Source organism: Phasianus colchicus, chromosome 1 (assembly GCF_987193195.1).
Source record: "Phasianus colchicus chromosome 1, bPhaCol1.hap1.1, whole genome shotgun sequence".
Classification (NCBI taxonomy): domain Eukaryota; kingdom Metazoa; phylum Chordata; class Aves; order Galliformes; family Phasianidae; genus Phasianus; species Phasianus colchicus.
Genome location: NC_143436.1, coordinates 48,632,094 through 48,651,769, shown reverse-complemented (window position 1 = coordinate 48,651,769; position 19,676 = coordinate 48,632,094). Strand labels below are relative to the sequence as shown.

The 19,676-nt window shown below is 49.5% G+C and overlaps 1 protein-coding gene across 4 annotated transcripts; it reads right to left on the bottom strand.

The window, feature by feature from the left end:
- Positions 1-71: 71 nt before the first annotated feature.
- On the bottom strand, positions 72-9,111 carry ARHGDIB (Rho GDP dissociation inhibitor beta). Of its 4 annotated transcripts, XM_031600370.2 has the most exons (8): positions 8,973-9,096; positions 8,240-8,299; positions 7,556-7,673; positions 4,836-5,024; positions 4,193-4,276; positions 3,173-3,249; positions 1,788-1,851; positions 72-896 (listed from the first exon to the last, which is right to left on the bottom strand). In XM_031600370.2, exons 4-8 carry the CDS (start codon positions 5,011-5,013, stop codon positions 697-699), a joined length of 603 nt encoding a protein of 200 aa, XP_031456230.1. In that variant the 5' UTR covers positions 5,014-5,024; positions 7,556-7,673; positions 8,240-8,299; positions 8,973-9,096; the 3' UTR covers positions 72-696. The 4 variants fall into 4 exon arrangements, with proteins under 4 accessions (XP_031456230.1, XP_089996717.1, XP_089996725.1 ...); XM_090140591.1 differs by lacking the exon at positions 7,556-7,673 and having other exon boundaries at positions 8,973-9,087; XM_090140599.1 differs by lacking the exons at positions 7,556-7,673; positions 8,240-8,299 and having other exon boundaries at positions 8,973-9,111.
- Positions 9,112-19,676: the final 10,565 nt, after the last annotated feature.

Here is a 19,676-nt window from a genome sequence, read left to right as displayed (position 1 = left end):
GAAGTGAATGCCTCACTGCCAAACTCTGAAGTATCAGGAGCCATACTCCAGAAAAGAAACAGACGCTCATGCAGAGAAGAAGAAAGAAATCATTTTTATTCTTGAGACACTGATGTCTTGTTACAGCATCTAGCTGCATCCCCCTGACTGGTTTTGCCTGCACAAGGATGGATTTCAATGGGGTGGGGCACCAGATACAAACCAGGAGACCATCATGGGAGATATAAGTAGCCATTTACAATGAGTCAGGGCATATGGCAAGTGTAACTCAGAGAGGGATTTTCCAGGGACCAGTCTGCCCTGCCAGGAGACTCAAGGAGCTGGCGAGGTGGTCTTGTTTCCTAGAAAAGGCACTTCCCGGGACCAGAGTTGGTATAGAAGGAGAGATGGAGGCAGCAAGAGGAAGTACTGGGAGAAAGGGCAGGATATGCTTCCCAATTTAATCCATTGCATGTCATGATGGGGTGGTGGTGAGAATGGGTGGGTTATTTTCAGTGTATCAGAAGAAGCAGCAAAGGCCACCTGCAGGCCTGTGCATCAACCAAGGCTGGCACAGAGCCCCAGCACCCATGAGGAGAGCTGCAAGGGCTGTGGCTGGCCATGGTGGCAGGATGGAGCAGCGTGGTGGGCATGGCCCACCTGGAGACTGGTGCAGGAGGCAAAGGGAAGGGAAGGGGGAAGGCAAATGGGGTGCACTCATTCTGTCCATTCCTTCTTGATGGACAGATTCCATTCCCAGGTGAGATGGTCATGCTTGTCATCATCCGTGAAGAAGGACTTGTTGTGGTAGGTGCCTCGAGCCAGCATCCCCTTAGGAGCTTCTTCAATAGGCGTCAGGAATTCATACTCCTCTGGCCGTGGCCCATAGCTGCCAACCATAAATGTGGCTTTGTCCACTAGGAGAAAACAATCCACATGGAATGAGACTCTCAGGAGGGGAATAATAAAGGAGAGAAAAAGCTATGAACACAAGTACAGATCACTGACAGAAAGGAAATAATGGAGTGGTGAGAAAAAGGGACATGGCCAGCAAGGGGTACCATCAGTGAAGTAAGTGAGAAAGTAGGTTAAGATGGGCAGGCAGTTAGTCTGTACCCTCTCACATCTCTATGCTGCTCCCACAACAAACAGTTGAGGGAAGTATGCAGCCACAACACACAGATAGAGATCTCTCTTTATCCTCTGTTACTTCCTTCTGGTCAGAGGACATTACCTGCATGCTTAATGGGACAGTGGAGCCTTAGTGGTGGTTGTATGCAAAAATACACACATGGGATGTGTGTGCAAAATGGGGTTTTCCTCTGCGAAGCCCAGGCAGGGCAGCACTGTAAAAACACGTAAGGCTACAGGCAAGCACAATCCTCCACACACAGTGGGAAGCTTTGCAGAGCAGCTGTGAATTTTATCAAGTGCATCTGGAAGAAACTTTGATGGGTGAGAATCTCCAGAAGGACTGAGCCACACTTCAAGGGCTGGTGGGGGAGGTGAAGAGGAAGCCTGTGGCAAACACCGTCTGAACAGCATCTCTGGGGACATTTCTGCTGCAGCTGGTAGTGTAGCATACAGACAGCAGAGCTGGCTTGTAATGAGTTCACACAGGCACAGGAAACAGTTGGCCTGGGTGACACAAAGTGCAGACTAATGCACTCTGCTGAGAAGCCACATCTCCTGTGCAGCAGCACAGGAAGGCCCTGTCCTGGTCCAAATCTGCAGGAGTGTTTATTTGAGCAGAGAGGGTTGCAAGAGAAAGAGCATGGGTGTGCAGGGCATGCGGGTTTCTTACTCACCCTTCACTCCTGTTCGGTAGGTGTGCTGCACGTATTTTAGTCCTGACACAATGTCCCTGTTTACCTGCACAAAGTGACCAGAAGTAAGAATCACCGGAATAGTTTTGATCCTGTATCTGCTGTTTTTTTCTCCTTAGAGAGATGTCTGCCTTGGGTCCTCACACACAACTGCTCTCAAGGGCTTGGCACAAGACGCACTGTGGGGAGTCCTAATGTCACTTCCCAACAGGTAGCCAGAGACCTGCAGCATTCTCTGTGTGTCTGAGGGCATCTCCTACTCTTACTCATCCTTCTCCTGACTTTGAAGGTGTCTGAGGCAGATTCCCAGAACAGACTAATAACGACAGAGAAAAATGAAGCAAGGGAAACCAGAGATGGGTGACTGGAGTCATGCTTTCAGTACAAACACGTGGGCAAGATTCACTGAACTCTCCTAGATGCCCTCTAAACTCAGTGAGGAGCTGGCAAAGCTATTCCTCAGGGGATGGAGGGCACAGTTTTTTTTGTAATCTTTCTTCAAATCTCCCATGGATATTTCTTGCTGCACCTATCCAGCACACACTGCCCCTCTATAGAACAGTTCCATGGTGAAACAAGATGGGAAGATCCTTTTACATCTTGAGGGGAATTCACATAGTGTCAGCTCCTTCCAGCCTTGGGACTAAGGGAGGGAGTTAAGTAACTCCAAGCATCTCCTGTCAGCAGGGCTCAAATATAGCTGGAAATATTTCATTGCACAAAAGAGAACTGGAAGTGTGTCTAGGGACAAAGCCATCTGAGACAGCAGGTAAACCTCAGAGACAGAGGGAAATCTTTCCTGCAGAGCCCACACATTCACATTTTCCTTCCTGTTTCAGGAGCACTATCTTCCTTCGCTTTGCCCTCTCTGCCAAACCCAGCTTTGTCTGCAGCAAACATTTGCAGAGATGATCATTTCAGTGCTGGATGCCACACTGCAGTGACTGAGTTTTGTTCTCAGCTGGAAACAGCAGAAGTAGCTGACACACTGCCTAACAGAAAAGTGGGAGTTGAAACTAGCTCATTTGGATATGTCATGACACAAGAGAATTCAGGTATCTTCTGCCAAATGCTACAGTATTAAATCTTTGCTACACATTCATCAAGCCCAGCAATACAAGCAGAACTACCACGTCATGAAAGAGCCATCATCTCTTTTCCTTCTTTTCTATTCCCACTCTGTGTGAATTAAAGACTTTCTGTTGGCTGTAAAGTCCAGCCAAACTCAGCCAAAATTTCCAAATAACCTGTTGTTCACCATCCTTGGTGGATAGAAGACAACTTCTTCCAAGGGATGAACAGGCAGAAGTAATTCTCTGAAAAGACGAAGTGCCTTGATGGGTACAACAATACATAAAGCAACTCACTTTGAAATGGATCTTAACTCTGTATTCGACTCCTTCCTTTAATACAAAGGTCTCTTTCTTGAGCGCTTCAAGGTCACCTGTGAGAAGAGGATCAAGCCATTAACTAGGGGTGTCACAGCAAGGAGAGAACACCCACAGAGGGCCAGGGCTGGGACTGGTGTCAGAGGTGAGCATCCCTTCAAAAGACTGCACACCTGCAACATGAGTACACAGCAATTGCACGATGAGCAGACATAGGCAGAAATGCCAACACCTGAGTGGTGCGTATGCATCAGTCTTCACACCAAAGCATCATAGAAGCGTTCAGGTTGGAAAAAACCACTAAGATCATCTAGTCCAACCAACAGCCCATCATCACCATGCCCACTAACCACGTTCCTCAGTGCCACATCCACGTGGTTCTGTGTGGACAATGCTTAACACACACAGGTCTTGGTACAGAGATATTTATGTGCAGGCTCATCGTTAGGCACTGCACACATCGTTGATGCCCTGCTTCAGCCATGCCCAGTCCCAGACCCGGGTGAGCTGAGCGTGTATCACAGACCCTGCCCAGCTAGTGAGGCCTCCCAGGGACTGCGTGGTTGCTGTTGAACAGGAAGCTGCTCTGCTCCTCTGGGTCTGGCTTCCTCTCTATATAGAAAAGCCCATATAAGGTGAAGCCTGTTCCTCTCCCCTCTGGAGCCGGAACTGCAGTATTGCTTGATTCTGAAGTTTCAAAACAGCTTGTTACCCAAATGCGTGCACATCCCTTGTGCTCTAAATGAAAGGAAGAAGAGAAAGCAGAAGGAACACTTCTGCCAGAAGCTACCAGAGCAGTCTAGATGAGAGAAAGATCCTCCGCACTTTCCTCTGTTGCATCTTTTTCATACAAGTGTATCTTAAAATCAAAAGTAAAGCTATGATACCCTCACATCTCCTCTAAAGCCCACTGATATTTCAAGGACAAACTCCCTTTCAATTTGAAACATCCCAGGGCCTTTGTGTGTTCTTCTGTGTGCCCAGTGAGTCTGTACCCACCTGTAAGGTCCATAGTGATTGGCCCTGGAGCAGAGTCACACACCAGGGTGAGTCGGGTGACCACCACGTTGGGAGCTGTTGGGTCTGCAGGTAAAAAAGTGAGGGGGAAGCTGTCAGCTTGTGAAATTAAGCGTTTGAGGGGGAAGGGGGACAGAAATGCTACTGACTTCCCACACAGAGAATGCACTTCACAAAGCACCCAGTAAGACCAAACTTCTTGTAGCACAACAGGACCATGTATCTATGCCAGATACTCAACATGGATCCCTTCAGCCACTACCTAAATACCTAGACAAGGTCTTTCCACCACAGGAGATATCTCTCTTTAGATTATCGGTCCCATTTCAGCACAAGCTGGTTCCCTCACATTCCTAACCCCCTCCTGCAGCCCTCCAAGGCCCACACACCCCATACCACAAGCCCCTTTCAGACACTAGCACTCTCTGATACTTTACATCTAATGTTCAGAGCACCTCCTTGCCAGATTCCCCTATCTCTCCACCTGTCCATCCCCAGTCTGCCAGCAGAAGTCTGGTCAGCCAAGTTACTTTTTCTTTGAGGCCACCTTGCCCCATCTCTGTATTCAGACACGCTCTTGCAGTGCATCTCCTCAGTCCCTTCCTACCAGGATGCTCCTGCCTACCTGCCACCACAGGTCCATCTCCCAGCAGAGACTTCTTGTACTTAGTGAGGCTCTCATCATCTTTGTCCAACTCTTGCAGCTCCTGCAGTGTCTTCTGTGGAGGAGGTTTGTAGTTCAGTTTCCCATCCAGCTCGTCATCATCCTCCTCCACATGAGGTTCCTGGGTCTTCTCAGTCATGGTCACTTGGTCTGGGTATCAGAGAGGGGCAGTCAATGGGATTGCTCTGAGGGGGAGTAGCACCCTTGGGTGCACACTGTGTGTCAATTCCCCAGGCAGCCGGGCAGGCACAACACAAGAGGATCGTCAAAGGCAAATGGCAGCGACAATCAGCAATCCTGACATTGCCGTGCTGAAATCTGGACTTGAGCTCAGCCCCCTCCGCCCTCACTGCTCACCCACAGACACCAGACACACAGACCTCCACCAGCCTTCCCTTGCAGGGAGGAGGTGCAGGAGCGGAGGCTGATACCAGAGTGATTTACAGTCACTCTGCAGTGCAATTGCTGGCCGACAACCCTGCAATTACAAGCCACTGTGCATAGCTTCTGTGCTTGCCAGAGAGCTCACACAAAGAGCCACAGCCACACAGCAGGGCACAGAGACGGGAATGTAGCTGAGGACAGATGTTTCACTCACCCTCTTCTTGTAAGCCAACAGTCAGAGATCATAAGAAGATCGTATACCTGGCAGCAGCTCCCTTACATCAGCATGTTGTCTAAAGCACCCAAGGAGATGCACTCACTTTGATCTGTCTGTTGGTATTCCCAGTGTTTGCTCACCCCAGACCCATCAGGTCTCCCTCCTGCTGAGGAAGAAAGCATGATGGTGGCTGCATTCAGCCCTGCACGTCTGTACTTCGTCTCTCAGAAAGGAGAGACAGGAGGGCTGGAGCCCAGCTCAGCCAGGATGCACAACACTGAGCGCCAGGCAGGTGGTGAGGCAGCTTGGGCAGCATCCCAAATGGGAGCCAGAGCAGGGAGGCAGAGGGACATGATAGGGGAAGAGGAAACAGAGACAAGCAAGAGGAAGGAGAGGTGAGCTGCACTGCTACACAGATCACTCAGTGCACTTCAGCTTACCCTTATATTAACTCATCCTCTGAGGCTGTCCCTGCTAAAAATTCACTTTTTCCCTGGTTGCTTGCATTTCCCCCACTAAGCCCTTTGTTCCTCTCTACAGCTGTGGCCTTGAAGTTCCCAGTAGGAAGCTCCCAGGATTGTTTTCAATTTTATTGAAAGAGAACGCAAATAAATATATATATATTTATGCAACAGTCCACAATGAATCAGCAAGTGGAATCAGGCAGCAATGAGTAATACACAGACCTCCCAGTGCTATCCCAGCACGGATGAGACCAGTGGAAAACATTCAAGGAGGGGCATATTGGCAAAGGCACATTACAGGCAAAGGACTGAGCAGCACAGGGGTGAATGCACTCAATTGTGTTGCAGCTCTAATACAAGGCTGTAGCTTTGCTACAACATGCTGTGGTGAGTCAGGAACTATTGCAGGGGGGAGCAACTGGGAAGTAAAAGGAAATCCCAGTTCCAATGGCTTTGAAGGAAAGCATGTCCCAGAAGCCAAAGGCCCCTTCCTGGCTCAGGGAGGATGAAGGACCTGTGCACTATAGGAAAGGCACACAAGCTTGTTCTCATGAGGAAAGAAACCAGAAGCTCCCCAATAACAGCACTGTAGCTCGTGTCCCACCACTGTGCAGCCCCAGCAGTCATCTAATGATGGCACCTCGTGACCCCGCAGTGCTATCGCACAGCAGCCACAGGAAGAGGATGTGATAAGCTGCAGCACCCAGCACCAGGTCTTGCCATCCATTGGGTTCCAGCTGCAGATCTGAGTCACTTCCACTCCCCAGAGCTTTCTCATGATACTAGGCTGTCTGCCCCCACTAGAACTATAAAGCAACTGCCTGCCTGTTCCCATTCTACATAGGGGTTGTGATTTATCACAGGAGGAGAGCAAGATCTTACCAGCCCCAAGCACAGAGGAGGCAGAGCCAGGATTGGGCCAGCTGGTTGCTCCTCAGACCTCCTCTTTGCATCATTCATGTTGCAGATTTCCCCTGCCAGCCCATGGGGGCAGCTCACCTGAGGTACAGATGCATTTAGGCTCTGAAAGCCTGCAAAGAGTTACACAGGTAGCCTGCTGTGCCAGTGGCAGGAACCCATGGAGGACAGCCTGGCTGGGGCTGAACATCTGCCAGCTCAAGTACAGCTGTCAGCTCAAGTACATCTTTGCAAGATGGCAGTGATCAGACCCCACTCCAGCATTTATCTCCAATTTGTAGACCTGACTTTCCTTCCATGTTCCCAAGGCAGGGAGGTGATTGCATCTCACCTGTTCCCCACCCCTGCCTTTACCTCACAGGCAGCAGTTCCTCAGGGCTAAGGAAGAGCCCTGGGGAGTGGGGAGAGCTGGGGATGGGCACAGCTCTGGGCACTGAATCTGCTCGCTCCACCACTGGGACCGGTGCCCTCCACCAGCCGAGAGGTTCTTCAGGGATGAGGCACTGCAGCATCCCCAGGGTGAGCATGTTAGCGCCCACCTGTTGGGGTGCCTGGCTTCCTGTGCTAAGCACACAGCTCCACAGAGCCCCCCAGGGCTTCAGGCCACCAGCTGCATTAAAAATGAAAAGCATTAACCCTGTAGATGCTTTACACACGGAGACATGTGACAGAGCCCTGCTCTGCTGTATTTTTCTCACCTTCCTGAAGCCCCGACTCTCAGTTGTGCATCACCTGCACCTCTGAGGTCTGCAAGCTTCCATGCGGCAGCAGAGAGAGAGCTGGAGCCATATCAGGGACTTCCCATCATAAAGCCAGCTGTGGGAAGACATGAAGGGACTGTGTTCTCCTACGCATCGCTGCCAGTGCTGGGGCTGCCCGTGCATCTGCAGCCTTTTGAGGCAGGGGGATGCATCTCCTCATCCCCCTATGCCACCACAAGGCACAAAGAGGGCTGTCACGCTGACAGCGTTTTATTCACGCTCTCTCAGCACATCCAATTCACTCTCCTAAATGCCCCCCTCCCTCAACCGAGGGCTTATCTCCAGGAAGCGGGTTTGGAGGCGAGGAAGCAATTTCCCACCCCGGGACACTGACACGCGGCTCCACCGGCGCCCCACGTCCCACCCCAGAGGTGCAGGGGCAGAAGGGCAGCCCAGCGCCCGGCTACCGACGGATCCTTCGAGCACAGGGATGACTCTCCCTCTGCCCGCATCCCGTCCGCATCCCAACCGCCGAACCCAACTTCCCCGTCGGATGCGGACAGGGCCCTGAGCGTGTGCTGGCCAGGCTGGGCGATGGAACGAAACACCGGAACAAAGAAGTTACCCCCTCCCCAGGTTCACCCCCCTTAATCCCCCCGCTCCGCCCGGGTTCGCACTCACTGCTGCGCGGTGCCTGCCTGCCTGCGGGGTCCTCCTCTGCTCTCAGCTCTTAGCTTTGCGCTTTGGCAGTTGGAGCAGGAAGGAAGTTGGTGGTGGAAAAAAAAAATTAAATAAATAAATATCACTCACACTACCAAAAAAAAAAAAAAAAAAAAAAAAAAAGCCTCCCTCCACCAGCCCACTCGAAGAGGAAGCCCCGAGACCGCATGCTGCAGCGCTCCTCCGCGCACCTCTCTGCCCGACCCTCCGGGCGCTGCGCTCTTCTTGCGCGGCTTTGTGTGAGCGCAGAGCCCCCGGGCGGGGTGCGGGAGGGGGCCCCGAGAGGCTCCCGGCTCTTTGTGAGAGCTGCTACTACTGCACCTGGGCGCTCGGCTCTTTGTTGTTCGACACCCGGTTTTAATTGTGTTTCTTTTCCTGCTTGCAGTAATTAAGGTCGGTCTGAAAAGCCGGTGCCGGTGTATATCGTTGTTGTAACTGATTTATACTGGTGATGTGTGGAAAATCGGGTCTAGCGTTTTCATGCATAGGCGGGGATACAAGTGGGGGTCGTTACAGGTGAGCCTCATTTTTCCCAGGTAATGCATGCTAGCTGCTACACCTGATTGGCACATCGTTCCCATCCGGCCATATGTGCCTCGCTCCCAGCCATTTTCAAGCAGTCCCAAAGATCAGCAGCCTCTGGAACAATAAGCTCCCGTTTCCCATGCATGCTTAAATACAAGAAGGATTTTACCCCACTTCCACTCCGAAATGCAGGCAGGTTTTGTCTTCTTCCACTCGCAGATTGCCCACTTGCTTCTTCACTCACATCACTCCTCCGCGCACATCATCCTCAGTGCGGAATTTAAGGACAAATTAGATCATTGGTCTGCAACCAGCAAATCTGGATCTGAAATGACTGATGCACTTCTTTTAATGTGTTTGCAGAAGCAAACTGAGCTAAGCAAATCTATTGTTGAGGGGCTTACATTCACTGCCCCAGATTCATGTCTGATAGAAAATATTTATCACATACAAATTTTTAGAGGCTGCAGGCAACTGAATCAGAGAAATCTCTACCAGGGACAGGCAGATCTCAGAAGAGAGGGACTGATTTTCCAAACCTACCTTATCTTTAATTCAAGCTGTGGATGGCACTTTGATTCTGACCTCATGCTTTTCAAGGGACAAACAGGGCACATATCTGGCTGGCAGTGGACTCCCACTGAGTCAGGGCTGTAGCCCCAGAGTCATTTTAAGCCTCCATTAATTTGTTTCCAACCAAGAGAAACTGTTTAATGTTTTGCTGTTCTTTTCCACTCCTATCTCACCCTCCTCATCGGACAATACAGCAGAACTGAGCAGAACACTGCCACAGGCTGCTCAGAGAAGCTGTGGGTGCCCCATCACTGGAGGCATTCAAGGCCAGTTGGATGGGGCCCTGGGCAGCCTGAGCTGATGGGTGGCAGCCCTGCCCACAGCAGTTGGTGGAGCTGGGTGGGCTTCAATGTCCCTTCCAATCCAAACCATTCTGTGATTCTGTGCATACGGCACTGTGCTCAGTTTAAGACATACCTGCCAAAACCTGGTAAACAGACACATAAGCATCTGTCAGTGAGCTTTAAATCCAGATCAGTTTCCCAGCCTTGTTCACCTGTGCTGGCAGAGGGAAGGGGCTGTGTGGGAGTGCAGATTGGGAAAGCATAGAACAAGTGCTTTCCATGACCATGCCAAGTTATGGCAGCTCAAACTGCTGGCATGAACGGTGTTGGCCTGGGCAACATTTGGAAAGCTGGAAGTGCTAACTAGGGTCTTCTTTTGCAGCCCATGCCTCTTGTAAATCAGCCTTTAGCCTTGCCTCCTGTGGTGCCCAGACTCACTCTCCAATTTCAGTCGAATTACCAGTTTGCATTGGAAATGAGAACACCTTTGCTGAGAAGGTGCAAGGGTTGTGGTTACCAGTTGGTTATACTCTGAATTGTGGTTTCCTTGGCTTTAGTGGCCATGTGCAGAGACCAGTGCTGTATATGCACTATTTCAAAATATATGTGAGCGTACATCGAGACCAATACACCCAAAAATGTGCAGAGAGGTATAGGGACATACACTTGAATATGTACGCTCAACCCATATTGGCACGAATGCCCAGAACACAGGAGAAACAGATTTTGTCCCTAGATTAGAAATTAGCTAGCATGGATAAATGTCATTGCTCTTTGCTTCATCTTCCTGTTGGTAAGTGGGGTGAGAAGGAACTGCAGACATTGGATACGCACCATGGTGAGCAGATGGGAGCTTAGAAACCAGGCAGCATCCTTCAGGTTGGCATATCCGGCATCCCGCTGGGGAACCACGTCACTGATCTGCTGGGGAAAAAAAGGCAGGTTTTGAATTATGTTGCAGCAGAATATCACTGAAAGCAAATCTCTACCACCAAGTATTTGATCTCTGACTATCTGATGCCATGCAATGAAGACCAACCATCTCTTGGCAGACTTTGTCAACCTGCAGCCACTTCTTAGCCTGTGACAGAAGGAAGCAAGGACAATCTCTTGATAATGCCTTGCCTGATTGCAAAAGAAATGGCAATATTTCAAACATGACTTTAGTTGGAAAATAATATCTAAAGTTATTAAATAAAATGCTATTACTAGTTCTTATTCATTTGATCTCCTCTGACCAGTCAGTCATAGAATTGGTTGACCACACTAATACCACTAACATCCAAACTTACGGAATTATAGACTCTCAGAATGGCTTGGATTGCAAGGGACCTCAAAGATAACTAGTTCCAACCCCTTCGCCATGGACAGGAAAACCTTATTCAATATTTGAAATGTATATCCTTCACCTCCACAGCCTTTTTGACAGCAGGACAAGGGGAAATGGTTTTAAGCTGAGGGAAGGGAGATTTAGGTTGGATGTCAGGGGGAAATTCTTTACGGAGAGAGTGGTGAGGTACTGGAACAGGCTGCCCAGGGAGGTTGTGGATGCCCCGTCCCTGGAGGTGTTCAAAGCCAGATTGGATGGGGCCCTGGGCAGTCTGGTCTAGCATTAGGTGGAATGGTGGTGGCCCTGCATGTGGCAGGGGGGTTGGAGATTCATGATCCTTGAGGTCCCTTCCAACCCTGGCAATTCTGTGATTCTGTGATTCTGTGATTCTTTACTCCTAATAGTCAAATGCTTTCTGTAGAAGCTTACTGGATCCAACCCATCTTGAGATTTCTTGAAAACTTTAAGAAAAGTTAGGCATGGCATTATTCTTCTCTTTGTGTTTGGATTGCTGCCATCAAGTATCCAGTACTTCTGTGGTGGCTTTTTTTTCACATGGTGTTCCACTGCTGCTAAATGTCATCTCTGTGCTCCACATAAGAGGTGTCTGAATTTGAGGAACTAAACTGTTTTATGGCCTTTAGAAGTGATTAATTCAAGAAAACATCACCTGTTATAATCTTGTACTTTTACCCACTTTTTATTTGTAAATTTTTGTATTTGAGCTGAAATTTCCTAAGCTGGAAGCACCAGGGAGAGGAATACAGAGGCATTGGAACAGGCTGCCCAGCGAGGTGATGGAGTTACCATCCTTGAAGGTGTTCCAAAAAAAGATGTAGATGTCACATTGAGTGACATAGTCTAGTGGTATGGTGGTGATGGGCTGATGATTGGACTAGATGATCATAGTGATCTTCCCAGCCTTGATAATTCTATGATTCCATGGACAAGGAATCCGTTTTTGTAGTTTTAAGAGGCTCTGTAGTGCAATATCTTTTCCCACTGCTCTTGTTAAGTATTTTGCTTCAGAGCTATTCATTTTCATCTGCGATGAACTCCATACACAGTGTTGCTCACTTACATTGCTCTCTAATGAACAACACTGCCACATCCTGTCCCTGTCCTGAGCTTTGCCTCCCCCTCAAGCTTTTTGCCATTTGCTCATAGCAAGGCTATGAGCAATGCACCAAGAAGACCTCGTGGTGCAGCAAACTAATGTCAGTGAGTGTTGCAGGGACAGCATCTGTTTGAGCCACGGGTGTCCCCAGGTCAGGTGTCCCCGTACTGCGTGGAGGCCCTTCCTCCTCCTGAGATCATACACAGGTGCCTCCAGAGCACCCTTTGGGCTGTCAGCTGGCCAAGGAGCTGACTTCACAACACGTGACTGGGTGCTCCGTCTCTCCAGCTCCTCCAGAAGAGATTTCCTTGAAAGATGGAGAGAAGATTGGAAATGTAATGCTTGCCTAAGTAGCTTTCAGGCCAGTTAACGTGCTAATCTCATAACTCCCTCTCTAGCCTGAAGGCGTTCAAAGTCTTCACATGTTGTTCCTGCATGCCTTGCCGGCCATAGGGAGTACAGCAGGGCAGGGAGAGGGAGAAGGCTTGGCTGGAGCTGGGGGAGCAAAGGCAAACAAAGCATGGAGGAAATCCAGAGGCCATCCTGAGACAGGCTGAGGATGGTTACTGCAGCCCAGTTAAGGAGAGGGCAATGAAGGTGGAAGGGGTGAAGGGGAGAGAGAAAGGACAGTAATAGGTGTGGGAACATCCCTTCCCCAAGAACTGGGGTCCCTCTTCTGAATTCCTGCATGGAGGAGAGCAGCGCCCATCTCAGATCTCTCAGTGGTTGCTGGGTAGGAAGCAACCTCAGGGGGCTTCTCAGAAGTGGTTATGTAAGGTCAGATCTCAGTATGTGTAATCAAATCTCAGCCCTAAGCTGATCCCTGGGCAGGGTGTTAGGGAGGTATTTATCCAAGCATGCCCCATGCGCTGTGGCTTCCCTCCGACGCAGCCAGAGCTGAAACTGGGACTAAATTAGGAAAGATGTGGCATCCTCTTTTTCCCCACTGGCTTTAGCAAATCTCCTTGCCAGCTGCACCCTGTCTTGCCCGTGTGAACACTCATCTCAGCAGGGAGCCTGGGTTGGTGCTGAAATTCATGGCTCAGAGCGAGGCTGTGCCCAGGCTCCTGCTGGCTCTCCGGTGCCGTGCGTGCTTTGGTGTTCAGCACAGTGCTGTTCTGGGCACTGCGGCAACAGTTCTGCTTTACTGCACTTGTGCTGTTCCCACTGCGGATCCCACAGCTGTACCCTTTCCAGCCCCCACAGTGGTTTTGTGCTGGTTCTCATGGAAAGCACTCGGGTGAGGATTGCCCTCCTCCCTCTTCTTCTTTGCCTGTTGTTTTGTAGACTTAGGGATATAAAAGAGAAAAACAAATGTGGTGCTCAACAAAGTAGGTAACAGCTATTTAAATTCTCAGTAGCTGCCATCCAATAACATATATACACAGAAGCTCAACAACGTTTGCATGCAATTAGAATTCTTTCAGAGCTAACAGAGTCATAGCGAGGATAATCAGTAGGGAGCTTAAGAGGGTCCTGATCAAAAGTATGTCTTGCTAAGGGAAAACATAGCAAGAAATCATCTTCATCATCCTCCTCCTCATCACCTGCAGCACCCCTGCTCCTATGGGAGCTCATTGTTGCCATTCCCAGCTGGTCACCAGGGAAACCTTCTCCTTTCTCTCCTTCCTTCCTTTATTTTCATTTTCCTCTATAACCGGCTTTAACCTTTACAGTCACTGTACGCCTTCAGCTATGGACCCTGCAAATCGATCTCTGTGGATGTCAACCTGCCAGTATATCCTTTGTGCAACATGAGTAAGCCAGGTGCAATGACAGCTCGTGAACAGTTCACTTCATCTCTGAGCAGTGCTCTCAGACATAGGGTTTGAATTTTGGGCGGTCCTACGTGGAACCAGATCCTTCTAACTTGGGATATTCTATGGTTCTGTGATTCTGTGATGTGCTTATCATATTTGACTGGACCTAGAAGTGGCTGCAGCCCCAGACCCCTGCCACAGGGCAGCCTCACAGCCTCCCAGTAAGAGGCTCAAACTCAGTTGGTGAGAGGTGCGCCTCCACTCACAAGCAAGCATGAAAGCAACGATCTACACTAATAGAAAGGCTGGGGTGTGCCAATCAAAACCATCAAATAAAATAAAAATAAAAAGCTTAAAACAATAAAACCTAAGGATTTATAAAACCCTAAGGTGAGAATGTCAGGCTTAATCCCTGGCCATAGACTTCAGCTATAAAAGAAGAATTCTTTATTTATTTTTTTTTTCCAGCATGATTTACACTTCCATCTCTTGGCTTTTCCCCCTTCCACAGTCATTTCACCAGGGATCAGCTATCGCATGGCAGCTGGAGCATTCAGCACCAGTGTGCCTGGGAGGTGTGCAGCCACCCAGGAGACCAGCTAATGGGGCTGGAAGAGCTGCCTCCTCTGCCCATTAGCTGAATGCTCCCGAGGAGAATGTGGGATCTCCCCAGCAGCAATCAGTTCTGTTTGAAAGCCTCAGCTTTCAAAAAAACAATCCTAATTATGGTGGTGGTGGCAAAGTGCTGAGTTGAATGAGATTGCAAGGCAGTGCTTTTATCTGGGAGGAGGAGGAAAGAAGAGCATGTCTGTAGTGTGGTGTGAAAGCCACAGTAATGGATGTGTCTCCTTAAGAAGAAAGAAACATTTCACCAAAATGTTTTAGAGGAGGCTCTCTGGATTGGGCTGCTGGTTGCCAAGGAGAGAGAATCGATCCTTCAGAGCAAGAGGAGAAGGGGAGCTGTCAGCAGAGGAGACATCTGGAGCTGACTTGTGTGCAGTTACTTCTTCATAGCCCAGTGACACTGAGTCACTTGCTTCACTATTTCAAACTGAAAAAGCACTGGAATTATCTGATTTAAATAAAGACACCCTCTTGCTGGCTCTTCTGTTTTTCTTCTTAGCAATGAAGCTAAACAGTGTTACCTCCACGCTTAATTCAATGCATGAACGTGTTAAGTGAGCGCTAGTGGATCACTGAATCACTGCCTGCAAGTGTATGGCATGTAACTCATACCGAAGGAGTCAATAATGGGAGGAGAAAATTCTAAGGAAGATCCTGGAGACACCACTGTAAAAACTATTGTTCAGGTGCATTTTTAAGAGTGACCACGTGCTCTGCCTGCTGGCAGCCACACAGACAGCAAGGTTAACTCCTTGAGCTTGTTCAGAAAAATGGAAAAAATGCCAGGGCGTAGTTCAGGACTTTACGCTTGTTTGCTAAATTGTATTTGGGGGGAAATAATAAAATGAAAAACATATTTCAATTGTTGACAGAGCAAGAACAGAAAAGAAAGGAAGCTTTTTGATCTAACAAACACAGTCCCCCTGCAGCACTGCCAGCAGTCTGGCTGCAGACATTTAAGCAATGTCAGTGCACAGGAAGGACGCTCAGTAACATTACTGCCTTCTCTTGGGACAGCTCAGCAATGGGCAGGGGATGCTCCCAAGTGATAAATCACAGCGCAGTTACACAGTGTGGAGCTGTTTGTGTTGCATAGCCACGCTCATGGCTCCTGTGGCAGATGTCGGGGCGGCTGGCTCTGGTCTGCAGGTCTGTGTAATTTGTGTACATCAGCTTCCGTATTTATCACTACCAATCATGGAAAGGTTGGTGTGAGTTAACAAAACCCTAGCCATCTACTCCTTGTTAGTAGATGTTATGTAGCAAGACTTTGTTATCCACATAAAGAAAGGCCAGGCTCACTGCTTAGAAGCAAGGAAATGTAGCTGGTAGCTAATGAAGTGTATGACAGCTACACGGGATTTATGTCACCTGCTACAAAAAGCAAGCACATCCTCAAGTGTTGGTGCCTGAGAGCTCGGGGTCTACGATGCTGTGCTTGCATGCATGAATCAAGCACCTTGACTGAAGGAGAAGGGCGAGGACTTAATTTTCCCTGAGGGAGCCCTGGGACAGAAGGATGCTCAGACAGCTCAGACATGAGGCATCGGGCTGTGAGAGGCACTGAACCACCGAGTGGCTCCAGGAGGAAACAGGAGCAGGGCCCTGTCTGCAGCCGTGCTGGGAATCCATCCTCTGTGTTGCCAGAAGTTTGATTTACGTTTCCTCAAAGGACATCTTTCTCCAGACTGCCCATGGAAATCTCTCTTTGGAGCCCCGGCAGTGAAGGAGCAAATCTCAGCCTCTGCCACCCCCACCCTGCCAACAAAGCAGTCTCCATGAGTGGAAATGAGATCCAAGTGCAGGCTCCTCTGCAAGCTGAGCGCAGGGGCACTCAGCAGAACAGAGGCACAGATCCCCCGAGTCAGCAAACTGCTGTGCTTACTGCAGGCTGTCAGGTGCTTTGTCCTGAAACCAGAGCACGTGACCTCCTGAAGGAAGGACAATGCAACATGCCATGAAGATGCTGCCTTCTCTGCAGTTGTGATGGGCTGGTTTGCATGCATTTGCAGCTAGGTATATTTGCAGCTACACTCAGTTCTCTGTATCTATTTCTTTTTTCACCGTCACAGACAGACTGCTGAGGACATGGTGAACAGTGGGGAAGGAGGGTTGCAGCAAGTTTTTTACAGTCAGAGTGGTGAGGCACTGGCACAGGTTGTACAGAGAGGTGGTGGAAGCCCCATCCCTGGAGACAATCAAAGTCAGCTGGAGGGGCCTCTGAGCACCCTGTTCTAGCTGTAGGTGTCCCTGTTCATTGCAGGAGAATTGGATCAGATGACCTTTAAAGGTCCTTTCCAACTCAAATGATTCTATGATTCTATGTGAATCTTCTTTTGCAGACACCTCAGTGCACCAAGCTTCCCACTGAAGTACTGTTGACATGACAACCTCACTGACCTACAAAACAAACAGGCAATCGATTTCCCAATCCAGGTCCTACCTTTGTCCTCCTGCCAGGGATGCAGAAGCACTTGGTAGGCTGTCCCTCTGCAGGCGGGAAACCTCTGCTTACCCACAGAAATTCCCCAGCAGTTCCCAGCCAGGTATGCCTGCATTGCAAGCAATCACACTCTATCAGTATAGCACATCATCTCACAAGCACCTGACATGAGATTGTAGAAATTTGTTTCAAAAGAGCTATTGTACTCCTCGGCCACTGCATCCTCAGCATGAGCCCTGGCCAGGATTTCCTTCCACAGTCCAACAAGCACAGTGGCCCTGGAAAAGTCACTGTCTTATAAACTTGCACTCTCTGTCATTCAAGCAAGCTGCTATTTCTGGTATAACTACAGTTACCATGGCTACACAGCTCATAAATAGGGTCAAAAACCTCGGAGATGTCTTTAAGCTATTCCTTAGAATAGGGACAAACCCGGCCAGAGGTGATGAAGCTCATAGTTTCCCTTTGGGACCATTGCCCAGACACCACACAGCCCTGCAGCTCCTGGAGATCTGCTCTGGGTGCAGTGGCTGCTGTTGTGGTCCCAGAGCCTGGGCAGGGGTAGGGATAGGGACTGTGGGCTGGGAAGGGATCATCAACAAGAGGTAATGGCTTTAAGCTGCACCACAGGAGGTTCAAGTTGTATATCAGGAATAATTTCTTCTCTGAAAGAGTGTTGAGGCTGCCCAGGGAGGTGGCAGAGTCACCATCCCTGGAGGTGTTCCATAACCATGTGGATGTGGCGCTGAGGACATGGTTAGTGGGCATGGTGGGATGGGCTGACAGTTGGATTAGGTGATCTTAGAGGTCTTTTCCAACCTTCATGATTCTGTAATTGTATGATTCTATGAACAGGTACCCCATCCCTGGGGAAACCTCCTTGTCCGGTTAGGTCACAGGGTTTTGGTGCCTGCAGCTCTGCAAAAGGAGCAAAGCAGAGAGGAGAAGGAAGGAGAGGAGAAAGAAAATGATCTGGTCATGGTGGAGAATAGGAGAGAACACAACAAGCAGGACTGCTCTGGGAGTTTCTGCCACACTTACTTAAGGAGCAAAAATAGCACTGAAAATTTTTTTCCCACATATCCACTTTTATAAAGAGAAATGGGCCTGCTTTCTCTGGAAAAATAGGAAAACAAAAGGAATATTTCAAAAACAAACAGCCTGGAAACATGTAAATTTATAAGGTTAAGAAAAGGAAGCCTGCAAAGTCTCAGAACAGCAGGGAGGAGGAGGCAAGAAGAATGCAAGCAAAAGGACTACAACGACTGGGGGCTGCAAAGCCGATTTTCCCAGCAGCTCTGCCCACACAGGAGAAGTCAGAGAGGGAGGGGGAGCCCCCAGAAACCTGACTGAAGCAGATGGAGGCATGGGAATGAGCAGCAGGGATGGGATGGAGCCTGCTGCCAGCGGGCTGCACCTGTTTATATCCATACAGGCAGGTTCCTGCCCACAGAAATCAATTTTGCTGTCAGGAGCTGCTGAGTACCATCAGCCTCAGTGCGTTTGTGTGCAAGTGCGAGGGAAGAGGCAATGCCAACACGATCGCAGAATCACAGAGTATCATGATGGAAGGGACCCATAAGGATCACTGAATCCAACTCCTGGCTCAACACAGCAGCACCCAAAAACCAGACCGTATATCTGAGAGCATTATCCAGACATTTCTTAAACTCCAGCATTGCTTCCCCCATCCTCTTCCTATGCTCAGAAAGAATTGCGAAGCCCCCCAAAAGCTGCGTGGTCAACCCCAAACATGTGGAACTCTTTTTCTCTGCTGCCTCTCTGCTCGATGGGCAGGCCCTCAGCTGCGCTCAGGGTTTACCTCCCTGTGTCCACTCTTAGGGGTAGGACCTTATCAATTGCTCTAAATGTAACCCCAGAGTCTCTGTGAGAATTTATCTCTTTTACCTTCAGCCATCTGGAAGGCCAGTGGCCTTGTCTGTGGGCTCTGGTTCAACAGCAGACCGATGCTGTGCCAGACCCTTCCAGCAGGGCCCCTCATGCTAGGCAGCTCCTGTCCTTGACACAGAATCACAGAATAGTTTGGGTTGGAAGGGATCTCAAAGCCCACCCAGCTCCACCCTGTACTGTGGGCAGGGCTGCCACCCCCCATCTCAGGCTGCCCAGGGCCCCGTGCAATCTGCCCTTGAACCTCCAGAGATGGGGCATCCACAGCCTCTCTGGGCAGCCTTGCCAGTGCCTCGCTGTCACAGTAAAGAGTAAAGAATTTCCCCCTAAAATCTAACCTAAATCTCCCCTCTTTTAGTTTAGCTGGGTGCACAGTGAGGTTGTGTGAGCAGACCTTCACCAGAGCCAGTACACCCAGAGCACTGCAACTTTGCCCTGAGGTTAGGCTAAAGCCACACAGTGCTGCTGCAGCTGAGGATGAAAATGATCTTCTAGCACTTTCCAATAGGACCCAGGTTCTTCTTATCTGCAGATACCTCTCATTGTTCCCAAATCTCTTGCACAGCTCTCCCAGGCAGCCACAATGGGCAACAGAAATGCACTGAAGGTATGAAGCCCCCACAGAAAAACGCGTATTATTGCCAGTGGAGTTTCACTGGGCTGGAATTAAGGCTGAAGCCCCAACTCTTTCCTTTCCATACCTGCAAAGCACCGAGGCCACGCACTGCCCCACGTGGGCCTGTCCCTGATTGGCGCCTGGTGCCCTGATGTCACCTGCTGGCAGGGTATATCTGTGGGAGGCAGGACGCCTCGAGACTTTTCTCTACCCAGGCT